Raw genomic sequence first — 15,000 nt, forward strand, 5'->3', positions numbered from 1 at the left:
AATTGCCTTAACAACACAATATCACTCATATACACAAGTACGATAATGTATTTCAAAAAAGTTTAATAATGAAAAATCACACATCAATGGACCTTTTAAAGAAAAAAATAACTGAATATAAATATACATAATACTGAAATATAACACAAGGCGACAGTCAATGCTTAATCATCTGTGTTAAAGTTCAAAATATATTGTATAAACGGGGTATCGACATATTGAACATCGTTCGACTATTATTAGAAATTTAACTACGTAATTATGTTTTTCTTTAAATAATACGATCGGTTTCGTACATGTGGTGATTGTTAACGCATAATTAAAGTCATTTCGTCCACGCAACGACACGAAGCGCAACAATGGATCGTCCTGTTAGGCGTAGTCTGAATGTGTTAATTTGTAAATAAAGGGAAAGTTATAGTCCATTAAAGCGGGTATATACGATTTTTTTATATGTGTTTAAATGTAATATATTGATAAAATATGTTACAATAACACAAAATAGGCAAGAAAAATTATACATTAAAGCCGAATTTCATAAAATGCAGCTAAGACAAAATAGCGCCTAGAGCCGATAGTGACGTACATATTTTCCTACAATAACCGAAGCATTCGTCTTTGTATTAGGATTGGAGATAGTGTTCGTGTGTCGTATGCATAGATATCGTTGCAGGAATTCAAATAAACCGTTAAACTAAGTTTAGATGCACATCGTACATGTATGGTATACATGCTGGCGAATTCGGCTGTACAGCCGTTTTCAATTTCAGAATTAAATATCTGGCTTATTTCGCATTTTTCGACACATGTTCTTCTTAACTTTTATTTTAATTTATATTGAAATATATATATAATAAGTTTTTTACACAGTTAATATAAATTCATAAATATTTGACAAAATCGTATATACCCGCTTTAAGACCATTATAGCCCGATTCATTCAGCATCGATCGCGTTGATGTATGCGGAAACAACAGGTCTGCAAAACATGACCGACGCGTTCACTTTTCGTCTTTAATGCAACAAATGTCGACATCAAGCGAATAAATATAAAATCCGGTAACAACAGTTTCTTCTATGATTTAGTGCGGGGGTCTTTTTAAATATAGATTAAAATAGTGTTCTTAAGACAAACAGCCACATGGACAAACCTATGAAAAGAATGACATAATAACTGCGGTATTCACTCTATTATATATATACCTTCTAATTGTACGTCTCTAAATATGGTGGTCCCTTATCATCGGCGATCGATACACGGATGCAGTTTCAACAATTCAGTAAACCATAGGTCAGCCAAAGTTACAAATAAAGATACAGATACATTTTTTATTAATGAATAATTACAATATTTTTAAAATCTCACTAGAAGCCAAACATTACTTACTCTTGGCTTTAACTTTAAACGTGATATAATAACTCATTTACTGTAACAGATGATTTAATGCATGTATTTTATATCGTCAATCGGGGCCCTGTTAGCCCATCGAAATCACCTCGAAGACGGAACTGGTCATTTCTATGCGGGGACAGCTAACATTTATACAGTTTAACAGTAAGCATACATTTAAGATTGCAAAAAGAAATATGAATTTTAAAACATTTACGTTGAAGCAACGCTCAATTATCTAGGTTTCAGCACGTAAACAAGATAGTTAATATCACAAACTATATAATATGTTATCATCGTTAGCTGTCCTCGCGTGTTCATGTTACTGTAGATAACACATTCTAAAGTTTATATTACTGAACATAAACGCTGCAATGCAACTTCTAGGAATGTAGAAAGTTCACGTCTTTTATAATGTTTAACAACTGTTTATAAAATGATATAGTTGTGTGAGCGAGTGTTAAACGGTATGCTATCTTTTTATAATTTACCTTTATAATGTGGATAATTTTGTTTGTGCTATGATATCAAGTACTTATACTAGAAAAGTAAGAAATATCTGGACTATTATTTACTATTCTGTGTTTATACGAATTGAGTACCTTACTAGTTTGCCACGTTGTTGCTTTTTGATAACACTGATGTTAATCAATTGCGTATTAACTGATTCATTTAACTTTCTATTAATGTGAATGCGTTTTGTTAAGTATTGCATTAAGTGGTCATTTTTATATAGGTTTGATTTGTATGTGGCCAAGGGCATGTATTTGCTGATTCTGCCAATAAGCTGAAATGAACTGATTTATATAAACATATTTCTAATAGCACTTACAAACTTTAATTTATTACGCCTAATTGCAATTGTTATTACTCGTATTTGTGTTAAAAGGTATATTGATATCGTGAGATTTGTATAAAAATTCGATGTCTTCTAGGCATAAAATTGTTTTTCAGACTTTTCTGCATTATCTGGGCATCAGCATTTGTGTGGACCAGTTTGAAGGATGAACAAGCGAATAACAGATCCTAGGGAATGGATCCAGTTAGACAATTTTCGTTGTCCTGCTGAAAAATGCCGATCAGAGTAAGTAATTAACAAATTAATTATATACGAATTACAAATCGGTATGTGGTTTAAGTTTGATTGATTTGTAAAGCCATTGTGTACCAATCCTAAGAGACACGATATACCTTTATCATGATGATCCTTTTTTACCTTTCGGCATTGCTACTTTCTAAAAACAAAATTGAAACTGTTCAAAACTCGTTTGTGATCGTAAAACTAAATAAAACATGCATTTGAATTTGTATTTGTAGAGTTGTCAGCTTGTCTCCCGGTTATCCTTATATAGTTTATAAATATGTATTTGCGTGCCCTATCCTGTAATTTACGGACCATGATCTGGAAGCCACTTTACGCAGACGTTCCTTACTGTCACTTAAGCGGATTATTCGTTAAACTCAAAATGCAAGTATTCTCCGATGTATCGTAAACCATACCATCAGTGTAAAAGTCGGCCTAAAGTATTAGGACTTTCTCTGTTTGGCAGTAGATCGGATGCTTATAAACGTCTATTTTAGTCATATGTATGGCAGTAATAAACCATTCCTTAATCGATGCTTTACATCTTGTCTTTATTAACTAATGCATCTATGTTTTAAAATGTGTTTTTTTTTGGACCTTTATTGAAGTAATTAGTTATTGAAATTGGTTATATTTAATTTCTCAAAAAGATTGCTTATATAACATCAGTTGCAACCTGGTTTAAAAGAAACGGTTAAAGTCAAGCCTTGTACTAAAAGCGACAATGCGATTTTACAAATTGAATTTAGGTGAACTACAGTCTGTTTAATTGTTTAACTAAAGGATATTGAATTGTTTTCAGACAATTGTTGGCAAGTAGACGGTAAATAAATTGCATGTAGCATCGATTGATATGCGATCGCGTTTCGTAGTAATGTTGTGAGATGATCGTGCCGAAAAGGTTTCAAATACTCTTTGTGATCGTAAAACTAAATAAAACATGCATTTGAATTTGTATTTGTAGAGTTGTCAGCTTGTCTCCCGGTTATCCTTATATAGTTTATAAATATGTATTTGCGTGCCCTATCCTGTAATTTACGGACCATGATCTGGAAGCCACTTTACGCAGACGTTCCTTACTGTCACTTAAGCGGATTATTCGTTAAACTCAAAATGCAAGTATTCTCCGATGTATCGTAAACCATACCATCAGTGTAAAAGTCGGCCTAAAGTATTAGGACTTTCTCTGTTTGGCAGTAGATCGGATGCTTATAAACGTCTATTTTAGTCATATGTATGGCAGTAATAAACCATTCCTTAATCGATGCTTTACATCTTGTCTTTATTAACTAATGCATCTATGTTTTAAAATGTGTTTTTTTTTGGACCTTTATTGAAGTAATTAGTTATTGAAATTGGTTATATTTAATTTCTCAAAAAGATTGCTTATATAACATCAGTTGCAACCTGGTTTAAAAGAAACGGTTAAAGTCAAGCCTTGTACTAAAAGCGACAATGCGATTTTACAAATTGAATTTAGGTGAACTACAGTCTGTTTAATTGTTTAACTAAAGGATATTGAATTGTTTTCAGACAATTGTTGGCAAGTAGACGGTAAATAAATTGCATGTAGCATCGATTGATATGCGATCGCGTTTCGTAGTAATGTTGTGAGATGATCGTGCCGAAAAGGTTTCAAATACTCTTGCGGAAGATCAGAATAATCGCGTGGAATGTGTACGAAGGTCGTTTTGCCATCGTTGTAGCGCAGTCAGTCACTGGTATTATATCGTGGTCAGAAGCGAGTGCGCTTTATCTCCAAAACAAAAAACATCACACAAATACAAATTTTTACATTTCAGATACAGGTCACAGACACAGGCTGATATGTGGGCTCTTTTGCATCAAGCATCGGATGATGCCGCGAGAATAAAACTTTGCGTTATTAAGTGATTTTAAATAGTTTTCAATGAGCGTCGAATATGTTATTCTAGGCCAATCCAATTTTTCTTGGGTGTAGGTTTGGTTTGACTTGCAAATACAACGCTACACTTAAATGGAACAAGACAATTTCTTCTATCTGAATGTGACCGTGCGGCTTTGTGCGTTTCATACATGGCCATGTTCGGGCACCTCTTGTAATTTGTCATATTTGTATTGTATTGAACACTTTCAAGATAGTACTTTGTCAAATGACGGGTCGACGTAAAACATTGACGTTCAGAAGTTTAATCTGCTGGAATTGATTGTATAATTCATTTATTACTCACATCACAACTTTCTACTGTAACGATTCCAAACTGCATATTCGAGATGCCATATGTATGATGATGGTTTTATGCAATCACCAAGAAAATATTAACAGTTTTAAATTTAGAATAATGCCACACGCATCAATCGAATATAATGGCGTTGTGAGATCATTCAGTCTTTCAGATCGTTACGAAACATACGTTTATTTGCTTATGTTTGTTTTAATATACTGTCCGAGACAATTAACTCCTTTGATAAGTGAAAATAATCGCACACTTTTAAAAGTATACCACAATCTCAAAGATGGCAACAAGGCACACGTGTTGGCGGTTTTCAGAAATAAAATACACAATGATAACATCCCAAAATTAAAAATGTGCTCAGCAAACAAGAAATTAAACATACACGAAAATCTTCACTGTGTGAACTAATGATTTAGCAAAGCTAGGTAATTAAGATGTGCTTTTGGGTAATGAAAAAGCGGTACCCTCATTTATTTTACGAAAACGTCCTCAGGCCATTTGCTCATATGATTATTGTTTTCGTGGGAAGAAAAGATGTAAGTAACACGCGAAAATATGTCAATTTAGTTGCAATGACCTTTAAAACTTTGGCTTCAGAACACCTGGAAAATGGGTATGTGCGAAAGATGGAACAAATACGTACTTAAACGCGCTTGGGAAGATAAAGTGTGATGGTGGTTGTGAAGGTGAGCATTGAATAGAGAATAATAGGTGAGTGTTGATTATAGATCAGGTTTATCATGCGAGGCTTAGAAAACAAAAAATAACTTTTGCTCGTGCTTTTTCGTTTTCGTGCCTAGTATGATAAACCTGATTTATAATCAAAACTAACCTATTATTCTATTTATCCCACTTTTTTAATTCAGTAAACCTTTTTCTTTTAACAAAATTAGTTTTCATGAGTGTGTGTCGTACTTTGATAATGACTGTAGTGTAACCAAGTTCAGTGTATTACTCCGCGTTCCAAAAATAACTGCTGTTCAAATTGTCATTTTTGAAAATCAGAATATCGTACTGTGACAAAGAGTCGTGCGTTATTAATAACAATTTTATTCATATCGAATTGCATATCTAAAAGTTTTATAGCATCAATATAACATTTAGTTGTTATATACAAGGAACTACATTTGTATACAACGTAGCTTAACACCACACACAATTCACTTTCGAAATTCAAACTATCAACTAGATCACGAGGTGCAAAATATTTGCTTCTTTGTTATAATATGTGGTTATTTCGTGACGAAATAACAAAAATAATTGGATTTAAGCTAATTATACACATTACAATTTTGAATGTGGAAAGTGGCACCGAAGAATTGTGAGGCAAAGTTGTTCGAACAAGAGAAAGACATTTGCTGGTGAAGTGACTGGGTGGGGCGAACATCAATATCAACTTGTTCAACGGTAGACAGTGGTTGCGTAGGCTGCATTTCGGCCATAGTTTCAGTGCATGAAGGTGAACAAGAGGAAGCTGATAGGTTGTTACATTTACTGGACTGAGCAAGAATGTTGAAACACTTTTGCTCCTGTTCAACAGATATGGTGGAATAATTGGTTATGGACTGGACATTTGTGTGCCCTTTTATGGCCATGATTTCAGTGGGTGGAATGTTTGCATTTCGAAGTTTTTGGACCAGGAATTTGCGAACTGAGTAGTTTGTTATTATCTTGTGCTCGGGAAAGCCGGCGTCTTTTACCATGGCCTTCATCATCTGACCTAGCTTGTTGACACCCAATTGTTGACGCAAGAAATTGTTAGTATTGCCAGGTAGAAAGGTCTGTGCTGATCTGTGGAAAAATCAGATGGACGCATATTCGAGTACAGCTTGTAAATTAACACAGAATTTCTTGGTCCAGAAGTGCCGAACATCTTGGGAGACACTTTTCTTATGTCAGCGATGTTCTCTCCTGTGCGTGTTTTCGTTTGGCGCTCGTTTAATTCGAGATACTCCACACCATTCGAGTCTACACGGAGCCGGACGTCTCCCCACCTAACAAGATACAAGAATCCTTATTTTATGTCAGATATGAACAACAATAAAAGACAGCATTTAAGTTGAAGCGGATGTACTTTGTCAAATGGTGTGAAAAATAATGAGAAAAATTGATAAATATTTTGTGTGTTTGTGTAAAAAAAACTTTCTTACCGCAAATTGTATTGCTCTATGGTTCCTCGCAAGCCAAAACGAAGGCAGTTGTTCAACCAGATTGAATTTAACAAGGCCTTCGGAGACTCGGTGCCAATGATCCCCTTCTCCCAGAGCAGATCGATGTTGGTATCACTCAGCGGATGGGCCTCCCTAGGACGGTTTCCCTGACCCCAAATTGGTGATTTATATTTCTTATACTGTTTCATTTAACTTTTCGACTATATTTGTTAATACAAATTTATTATTTTAGTATTCTATCTTTCGTAGGCTTACAGTATTACTGTGTAATGTGACTTTTTGACTTTTATTTATTTATTGCAACTTTATGTCGCCAGCGTTATAGTTTCGTACAGACTACACTTTTTCCCAATTTTGTCATAAATGATACGTTTTCTGTTTAATATGTTATTTTGACAATTTCTTATAGTTATATTCGTTCATCTTAATTTTACCTGTTTCTTAAGCCTTTTTTTCTTTGCATTGTAGGTGTCCCTTGTGAGTGCAAATTGGGCTCCACTCCCCGTCACGACTGAACATCCATATCGATGTCGTTTCAGGTACCTGTCAACACTAGCGATGATGCTTGGTTCAAAATCTGTGCCATTTGACTTTTTAAGGGAAAACAGGAAAGTGGCCAAATGCTCATCAAGAAGAGTTGGTTCTATGTGGTGGACTTCTTTTGATTCAGCTTGTGACAATAGAAACCTTTTAAATGTGTGTATGTCAGACAAGGTCTTCGCTACAGACATTTATTTTCATTTTGGACAATGAAATCACCAACATCAGTGAGGTTAACATCTAAGAACTCTTTATTGTCAGGCATGTCTGGAATATGATTTAAAGTTGGGGGGATGGCATTGCTACTGAATGGTGCATCAGAACCAACGTTACTACTGGGGCTGGTTTCATTCTCAGTTGTCAATTCAATCTCATTTGTAAACAAAATACATGGATCAAACCCATATTGTTCCTGGAACTGGCTTGGTGTTAATTCCATTGTTTCAGTTGCTTGTTGCTCATTTTCATTATTTAATTCATCCCAAATTAATGAGAAATTGGCTTTGCTAAATTCGTCAGATATTTTGAGGTGTTACAATTTCGCAGACGATTGTTTTCTATAGTCAAAGGGGAGCAGCTCGAACTGACTCCGTCAAAGGGGAGCAACAACAACAGAACCTATTCGCAACATAGTGTTAAATTTATCTTAGCTAATACTAGAAGTTTAATGACAATAAATGACAACAAACACGTTTTTTACTACTTGTATTTACTTTAAGGTAATTAAAATTGAAAAACATTTGAGATTGTTTTTATTATTGATGCACTTGGCAAATACAGGTGACGAGGTGCGTTGGAAAAAAGTAGTTCCGGTTCGGCAGTTGATTACGTCATTTCGTGCCGTTGATTATAGCCGTGCCGTTGATTATAGCCGAAATTTAATAAACACGGCTTTAAAAAACCGAATTCGCTGTTAAAGTGGGATAAACAAATATACACGATATCGTTTCGTTTCTTAGTTATTTATGTTTTAACATCAAAAAAAGAATAATGGTATACAGATGTTAACTAATTTAGTTTTTCTGTCAAAATATGAAACCCTTTACCATTCACAATGTATTATATGCAAATTTGCTACACTATTTTCAACAACATATTAGTCAATCCCGTAAATATAATACCATTTACAGTATTAATATTGCGAGTTGAGAACATACCTTGTTCATTTTTTGTATTAGTTTGTGTAAGTGTAGTTAACTTAATTTTGAGCATTTCCAGCTAATTGTGTCCTCAAATGTGTTTCAAAACGAAATTGTCAAATTGAATGTATACACGTTAATAAAAGTTTTGTCACTATTGCTTTTTATAATAATACTAGTATTATTATATTTTATTTTATATCCATGATCCTTATATTCAATAAAACATTTTAAGCGGACATCTGCAAATGGGGATGGAAATGCGGGAGCAGTTTCCACAATGGCGAGTACATCAAAGCGGACTTCGAAGGGTTTGTTTTCGCCATGTCCCAAGCAATGCAACTGTCACAACTTGCGCATGTAAAGTGGATAACAGCTTTGATGCTGGAATTGGATAAGCAATACAATCCACAGGATTATGACTCCTCAGAGCTGTGTTAAAAGGTATAATTTTTATTTTAAATAGTAGCGTTGACAGTTTTTCATAATTGCTTCTTTATAAATCATTGTATACGAAAATACACAATCAGACGTAAGTATATTTTTTACAATTAAATCGTGGATTTACAAACATACTGAAAGCAACAGCGAACGACGAAATATACAGTTTTACGTTTTATGGGCAATTACAATTAATTACTGCGGTTTCTTTTATGCTTATATCAACGATTAGGTTTATTTATTAGTTGAAAGCGTTTATTTACATGAGAATCTTAGCTGATGGTATTTTCTGACGAAGTGGGCTGTTTGTGAAATGTACATTAAAATGTCATTTATTTTTAGTCATTGGTATCAGAAAATACACAAAGTCTTTGTTCGGAATTTAAACAGTGTGCTGGTTTCTAAGATCAGGTTCAGAGCAATCGTTGGAGAAGCCATGTTAATGCCGATGAAGATAAAATAGCTATTTGGCATACACTTGACGATTCCTAATATGCGTCAAATTGTTGCGATATGTATCTTCATGGACATTACCTCGTAATCTAAGTCTTAATGTCATGGAATAAAAATAACTTATTAAAATACACGTAGCAGTAAATGTTTCTTTATAGAACTGGATAAACATTATGCTTGATCGTTTTAAGTCGAATAAACGCTTCCTTCAAAAAGTGTACTCATTAAACAAGTGTACATATTTGTATTTGATCAAAGCGTTGAGTACCTTATACGTGTGCCCTTTGCATTTTTGAATCAAGGAGGTCACGTTTTGCGTTTAAGTTATTTTTTGTTTCAAGGAACATTCGTTTGATAATGAATCAATCTTAGGCAGAAATTTTCGTCCAATGTTGAGCCACACGGATTCCATGCGTCGTACATGGGATGACACAATATGTACCTACATACGCCATTTATTTCCACGACGCGCCTCAGAGTGCTGTTCATTTATAACGTATCTCATTTATTCGATATTATCGGACATTTTAAAATTAGTATTTATCGATGACAGAGTATTTAGTGTTGCAGAAAATATATGATAAATACAGCTCGAATCAATTGTTCCGACATTATTATGATCGACGTTAATAACAAACACGCTCGTTAGTATGATTAAATTGTATTTTTGTTTTTGTTTTATTTGCGGCATGCATGATTTTAAAAATCATTACTGTATATGAAAATCAATATGAAACTTGCACGGCCTAAGAAACACTCCAATAAATCTAAACAAAAAACAAAAGTCATAAATGTAAATGGAAACGAATATGAAACTTGCACGGCAAATGAAACACTCCAATAAATCTAAACGAAAAACAATTGGACCCATGAAACTGCGCGATTCCTTAGTCTAGTCCAATGATAACACTCTATCGTTAGAACTCTAGGATCGTTGTTTCTATTCCCAATTCAACCCTGGTCAGGAGGTAAAATTGATTTGCATTATAGACCGAGGCATTGTTAGGACTCACATATCTCTTTGATACTCAACTTTTACTCTTTCTAAACTAACAAGTCTTCTGGAGACAAGAGCTTCAATGAACAATTCCAATCCGCTTAATGAAATGTGCACCACATAACAATAAAACTTTCCAGGAAAATGGCTGTCACATAGTCCGGATTCAGGCACCTTTTTGGAAACATATTTGTCAAAAAGCAGAGATGCAAACAGAAACAAAATGCCAATGGAAGTTACAAATTGTCACCATAAGATGCGTTTGAAGAGTGGCAATAAGAATTGTTCACAACTCAATTAAAATTATAGTTAATGGTTAAATACAAGTTAATACAAAAAATCAATAGTTCGCGCAAGAAATAAATTAAAAATGAAACCAGAGAGTTATTGTTCTTTGGCATACTCTATGGGGCCTGCTTTCAACACAGGGACTTTAACTAAAAAAACATTATAATAAAAAGAGAGTTATACATTTACTCTCAATATTTTCTATCAGTAGGAACTAAATTCATTGCCATTTGATTCTCTAAGAAAGGAATACAGTTCCTAACAAGATACGACAAGTACGGACGTACGAACGACCGGACGAACTGACACACGAACTTATGGATGGCCAAAGCGATACTTATAGCCTTGTTTCGTGGAATTAACACAGTAAAAATAAGCATACGGAAAATTGATATTGATATAGCGGATATTTGTTCGTGTGATCATAGAAAATATATTTTCACGAGTAGCGCATAAAATATTATTTTTATTTGATCACGATTGAAATAACAAACGATCTTACACTGACATGAGCACATTTACTGTTTCTTTTATGCCCCCTTTTCAAAAAAATAATAAACAGCTGTTTCCTTTTCGCTTAAAAGTTACCCTTTCTCCTGTGGCGTGACTCAATACATTTCAATACACAAAATGACGTCATATGTGTGACAAAATGACCAGCGAAATTCTGTAGTTTTTACAATGTAAATACACGGTGAAAAAGCAAAGGATAAAAAGAAAAATTGTTGTATGGAATGTCGATTTTAATTTACTCGTGAGCATAGAAAATATATATAAAATTATTAATGATAATCTAAAAATATAAAAAGTATTTCAGAAAATGTGTTTTTTTCAACGGTGAAAATAACATTTTTTTTATTTTCACTGCTGTTATTTCACTGCAGAAATTGCATATTTTAGTATTAGGTATAAAAGAAGAATGGCTATTGTTAAGAGTTTCACTAAAAAATTTCAGGTATACATCATTCAAATGATAACACGTTATCATACATCACATAAATTATATAAAAAAATCGCTATTTTTTTGCAACTATTCTGATCCTGATTCTGATCCTGGGAGAAGTGTGACATATAGTATTTTTAGGCTCGGGTTTAAATAATGTTATAACTTTTTGGTACGCACGCTTTAAGTGCCTTAGGTGACGTTATGGTAACTTTATGGGATATGGCAGTTTTTAGCTAGTATGTACTGCTCGTGTACGTTAAGCATTACTTTCAATAAATTCAGTTTAAGAAAATTAACCTATATTTTATGGAGCAAACTAGCAACATATATCCTGATAAAGAGCAGTAGTTGAGTTATTTCTTTGTTTGTTTTTTTTTAAATTATAACCTAAATGATTATTGTGTTAAGAAATGAAGAATGTTTCCCCCAAATGAAATGGGTTCTAATACGCGAGGCTAAAAATACCCTAATTCAATTTTTCCTAGAACAAGCAGGTTACCGTACGTGTTGCTAAGAATTCCAGCGCATTTGCAAGCTTAATTAAAACGGAAAATTTGACAGTAGAAATGCATGTTCCAATTTTATATCGAAATTTGCTGCATAGTTTGTTCTCATTTTTGAAATTTCAATAATTTCGCAGTTGTTGAATGCTATATTTATATCTTCCACAAGATTTAGCGATTTTTTTTATGACGGACATCGATTAAGTGTTACAAAACACATTCGCTTTACCAATAGTTGAGTCCTGTATAAAGAAAAAAGGTATTTATTGTCGTGTCTTATGGAAAAGCAAATGGTTAAACAAGTCAAAATTTCGTATGTCCAGGAAAAGTTTTTGTTTATCTGTAAACATATCATATTCGCGTTTTGGTTTTTCTCCATAAAAATCATCTTTAAAAATGCATGACGTACAATTGATACAAAAATTGACGCATTCTTTTAGTAAAATTCTGCTGTATCCGTAACTATACAGCTTGCTGCGTTGCAAATAATTCAATTAAAATATACACAAGTCATATAACGACGCGAGAGTTTTATACAAGTCAGATAATTTCATGTGGATAGTTGAAACGTAATGAATGTACATACGACATTTAAACTATTGGAAATCACCACTTTTCTGTGCCGATTTGCTCATACGAAAATAAACACATTGTGTAAGTTCTACAAAAAAACGACAGGCATGTTACATCTAAGACATTAAAAATCAGTCACCATATCCAGGGACAATTACTTTAATGCATACAAATCTGAAAATAACATTTTCCAGCATCCGCCGTTAAAATATGCAAACTTTGACGGTTGGGCACAAATAAACTTAATCTCTGTTGACATTGGAGTCGGCGAAGGGGAGGGGGGTTGTAATGTTCGGAGAAAGTCTTTATTTAAAAGTAGATAAAAGTGATCAACCCTGTACCGTTACTCGGTCCAATATTGAGCATCCGAAATATAATGTAAAGTGGCTAAGGCATTTGAAATATGCATTTACCTATTTGTAAGATTTTTTTATAAGAGTTATCTATTGTGCTTAAGCATTTTCTAAATACTCAATAAAAAAATGACTTGATGCACACTGCAATATATAAACTCTATATCATTCAATTCCAATTGGTAATTGCTTTAATTTGTTACATTTTATAAATTTCTTATTGCACTAAGAACATCTATGAGGAAGAATTAATATTTTGTGACAAGTTTTTAATAACGTGTTGTCTTGTCCATAAGTGTATGAGTGTTATTCACATATCATGTTCACATTATCTTAATAAATACTGTAGCATTATAGGTTTATATGTCGTTTAATTCATTAACAACTCGCAAATCAAACTTAAACAAATATATTTGATATTATTGAAAGGTACATCAGACTTTTCATGTACACACATTTTTTTTATTATTCTGATTTAAATACATAAAAATTACGTTACTAAATATGGCAAATAATAGTTTAATACATGATATGTATGTGTAAGTTTGAATCCAAATGTTATCTATTCACAAACATTGTCATTCATACACAAGAAATAGTCAACTAAACAAATCTAATCTTTACTTAAAGTCCCGTTCATATCTGTCCTCTGTAGATAAAACCCTCTGAAGTGAATTCAAACGAGTACAGGATTAATTCAACCTTAACAATATGGGCGGTGTTATAAGTTTAATACGGCGGTTGATGAACCCAGTGTGGTAAGCTGCATTTTATGTTATACTTTGTACTAGATACTGAAATGCCAAATAATTCATAAATTATTTAAATCATGCATGATTGAAGCTAATATGAATTACGTCATACATGATAAATATGGAAGTATAAAAATAGGATACATTTTATTATGGCACGTTAACACTTAATGTATTAACAGCAAAAATGCAAAGACTAAACGAGTGGCAATATATTGCATATGAACTTCTAGGTTTGTGACGTTTCCGGTACGAGGCTTCAGAGGGCTATTTGTTCTTTTCAACAAAGGTTACACCAAAGCGTAAGTTACATTTAATGGTTTGTGTTGAGTGACACCGATTGTACGTTCAGTAGATTTTTTATACCTGCTATGCGGGGAATATAAATACAAATGTGTGACTCTAAACACGTAAACGAGCTCGGTAAACTTGCTTTCGAGGTTTTTCTGATGGATTTTTCAATGGTTGAATAACCAAATAGCCACACATTTATTTCGGGCGATATCAATAAGACTACGTTATGTGCATAACATGTGAAAACATTTGTATTGGCAAATCTTAGTATTTGCATAACATGTGGAAACATTTGTATTGGCCTATCTTAGTATTTGCATAACATGTGGAAACATTTGTATTGGCAAATCTTAGTATTTGCATAACATGTGGAAACATTTGTATTGGCCTATATTAGTGTATGCATGCACACAAACGCAACTATACGCGAAAACAGAAACCATGATTTTTGGAACAGTTTTGGAGCGTAATTCTACAGTTGTAAAAAAAAACACCCTATTGCGTTACACTTGAACATCTTAACTGTTAAGGTAAATATAAAATGTACTTATGCATCGTTATTACGGCGATTAAAATGTGCAATCAAAACAAATGCTACTATGTAACTGGCATTTTATAAATATTCATTTGTTATAAAAGATTATCATGAATTTTGCATACATTGTGATCTCACTAAATGGCATGTTTAACGTATGAAAATTATTTGAGATGTTTGGCTCAATTTTGTTTAAGGTCGATTTTTGAAATAATAATACTAAGCGTTGTTTCGACATTATATAAATACTTAAATGGGAAGTCTTTTTAGAAAGACGTAAAGCCTGAATTAAAATGTCACTACAATGCTTTATAAATGAAAGCGA

The 15,000-nt window shown here is 33.2% G+C and overlaps 1 protein-coding gene across 1 annotated transcript in view; it reads left to right on the top strand.

The window, feature by feature from the left end:
• Positions 1-9,078, top strand: part of LOC127840334 (uncharacterized) — a 32,293-nt gene extending 23,215 nt beyond the window's left edge. The window contains exons 4-5 of the mRNA XM_052368741.1: positions 5,288-5,376; positions 8,776-9,078. Coding sequence (XP_052224701.1) covers positions 5,288-5,376; positions 8,776-8,981 — 295 coding nt within the window. The 3' untranslated portion in view covers positions 8,982-9,078. The remainder of the gene's footprint in view (positions 1-5,287; positions 5,377-8,775) is intronic.
• The last annotated feature ends 5,922 nt before the right edge of the window (positions 9,079-15,000 follow it).

This window comes from Dreissena polymorpha, chromosome 8 (assembly GCF_020536995.1).
Source record: "Dreissena polymorpha isolate Duluth1 chromosome 8, UMN_Dpol_1.0, whole genome shotgun sequence".
In the NCBI taxonomy this organism is placed as follows: Eukaryota; Metazoa; Mollusca; class Bivalvia; order Myida; family Dreissenidae; genus Dreissena; species Dreissena polymorpha.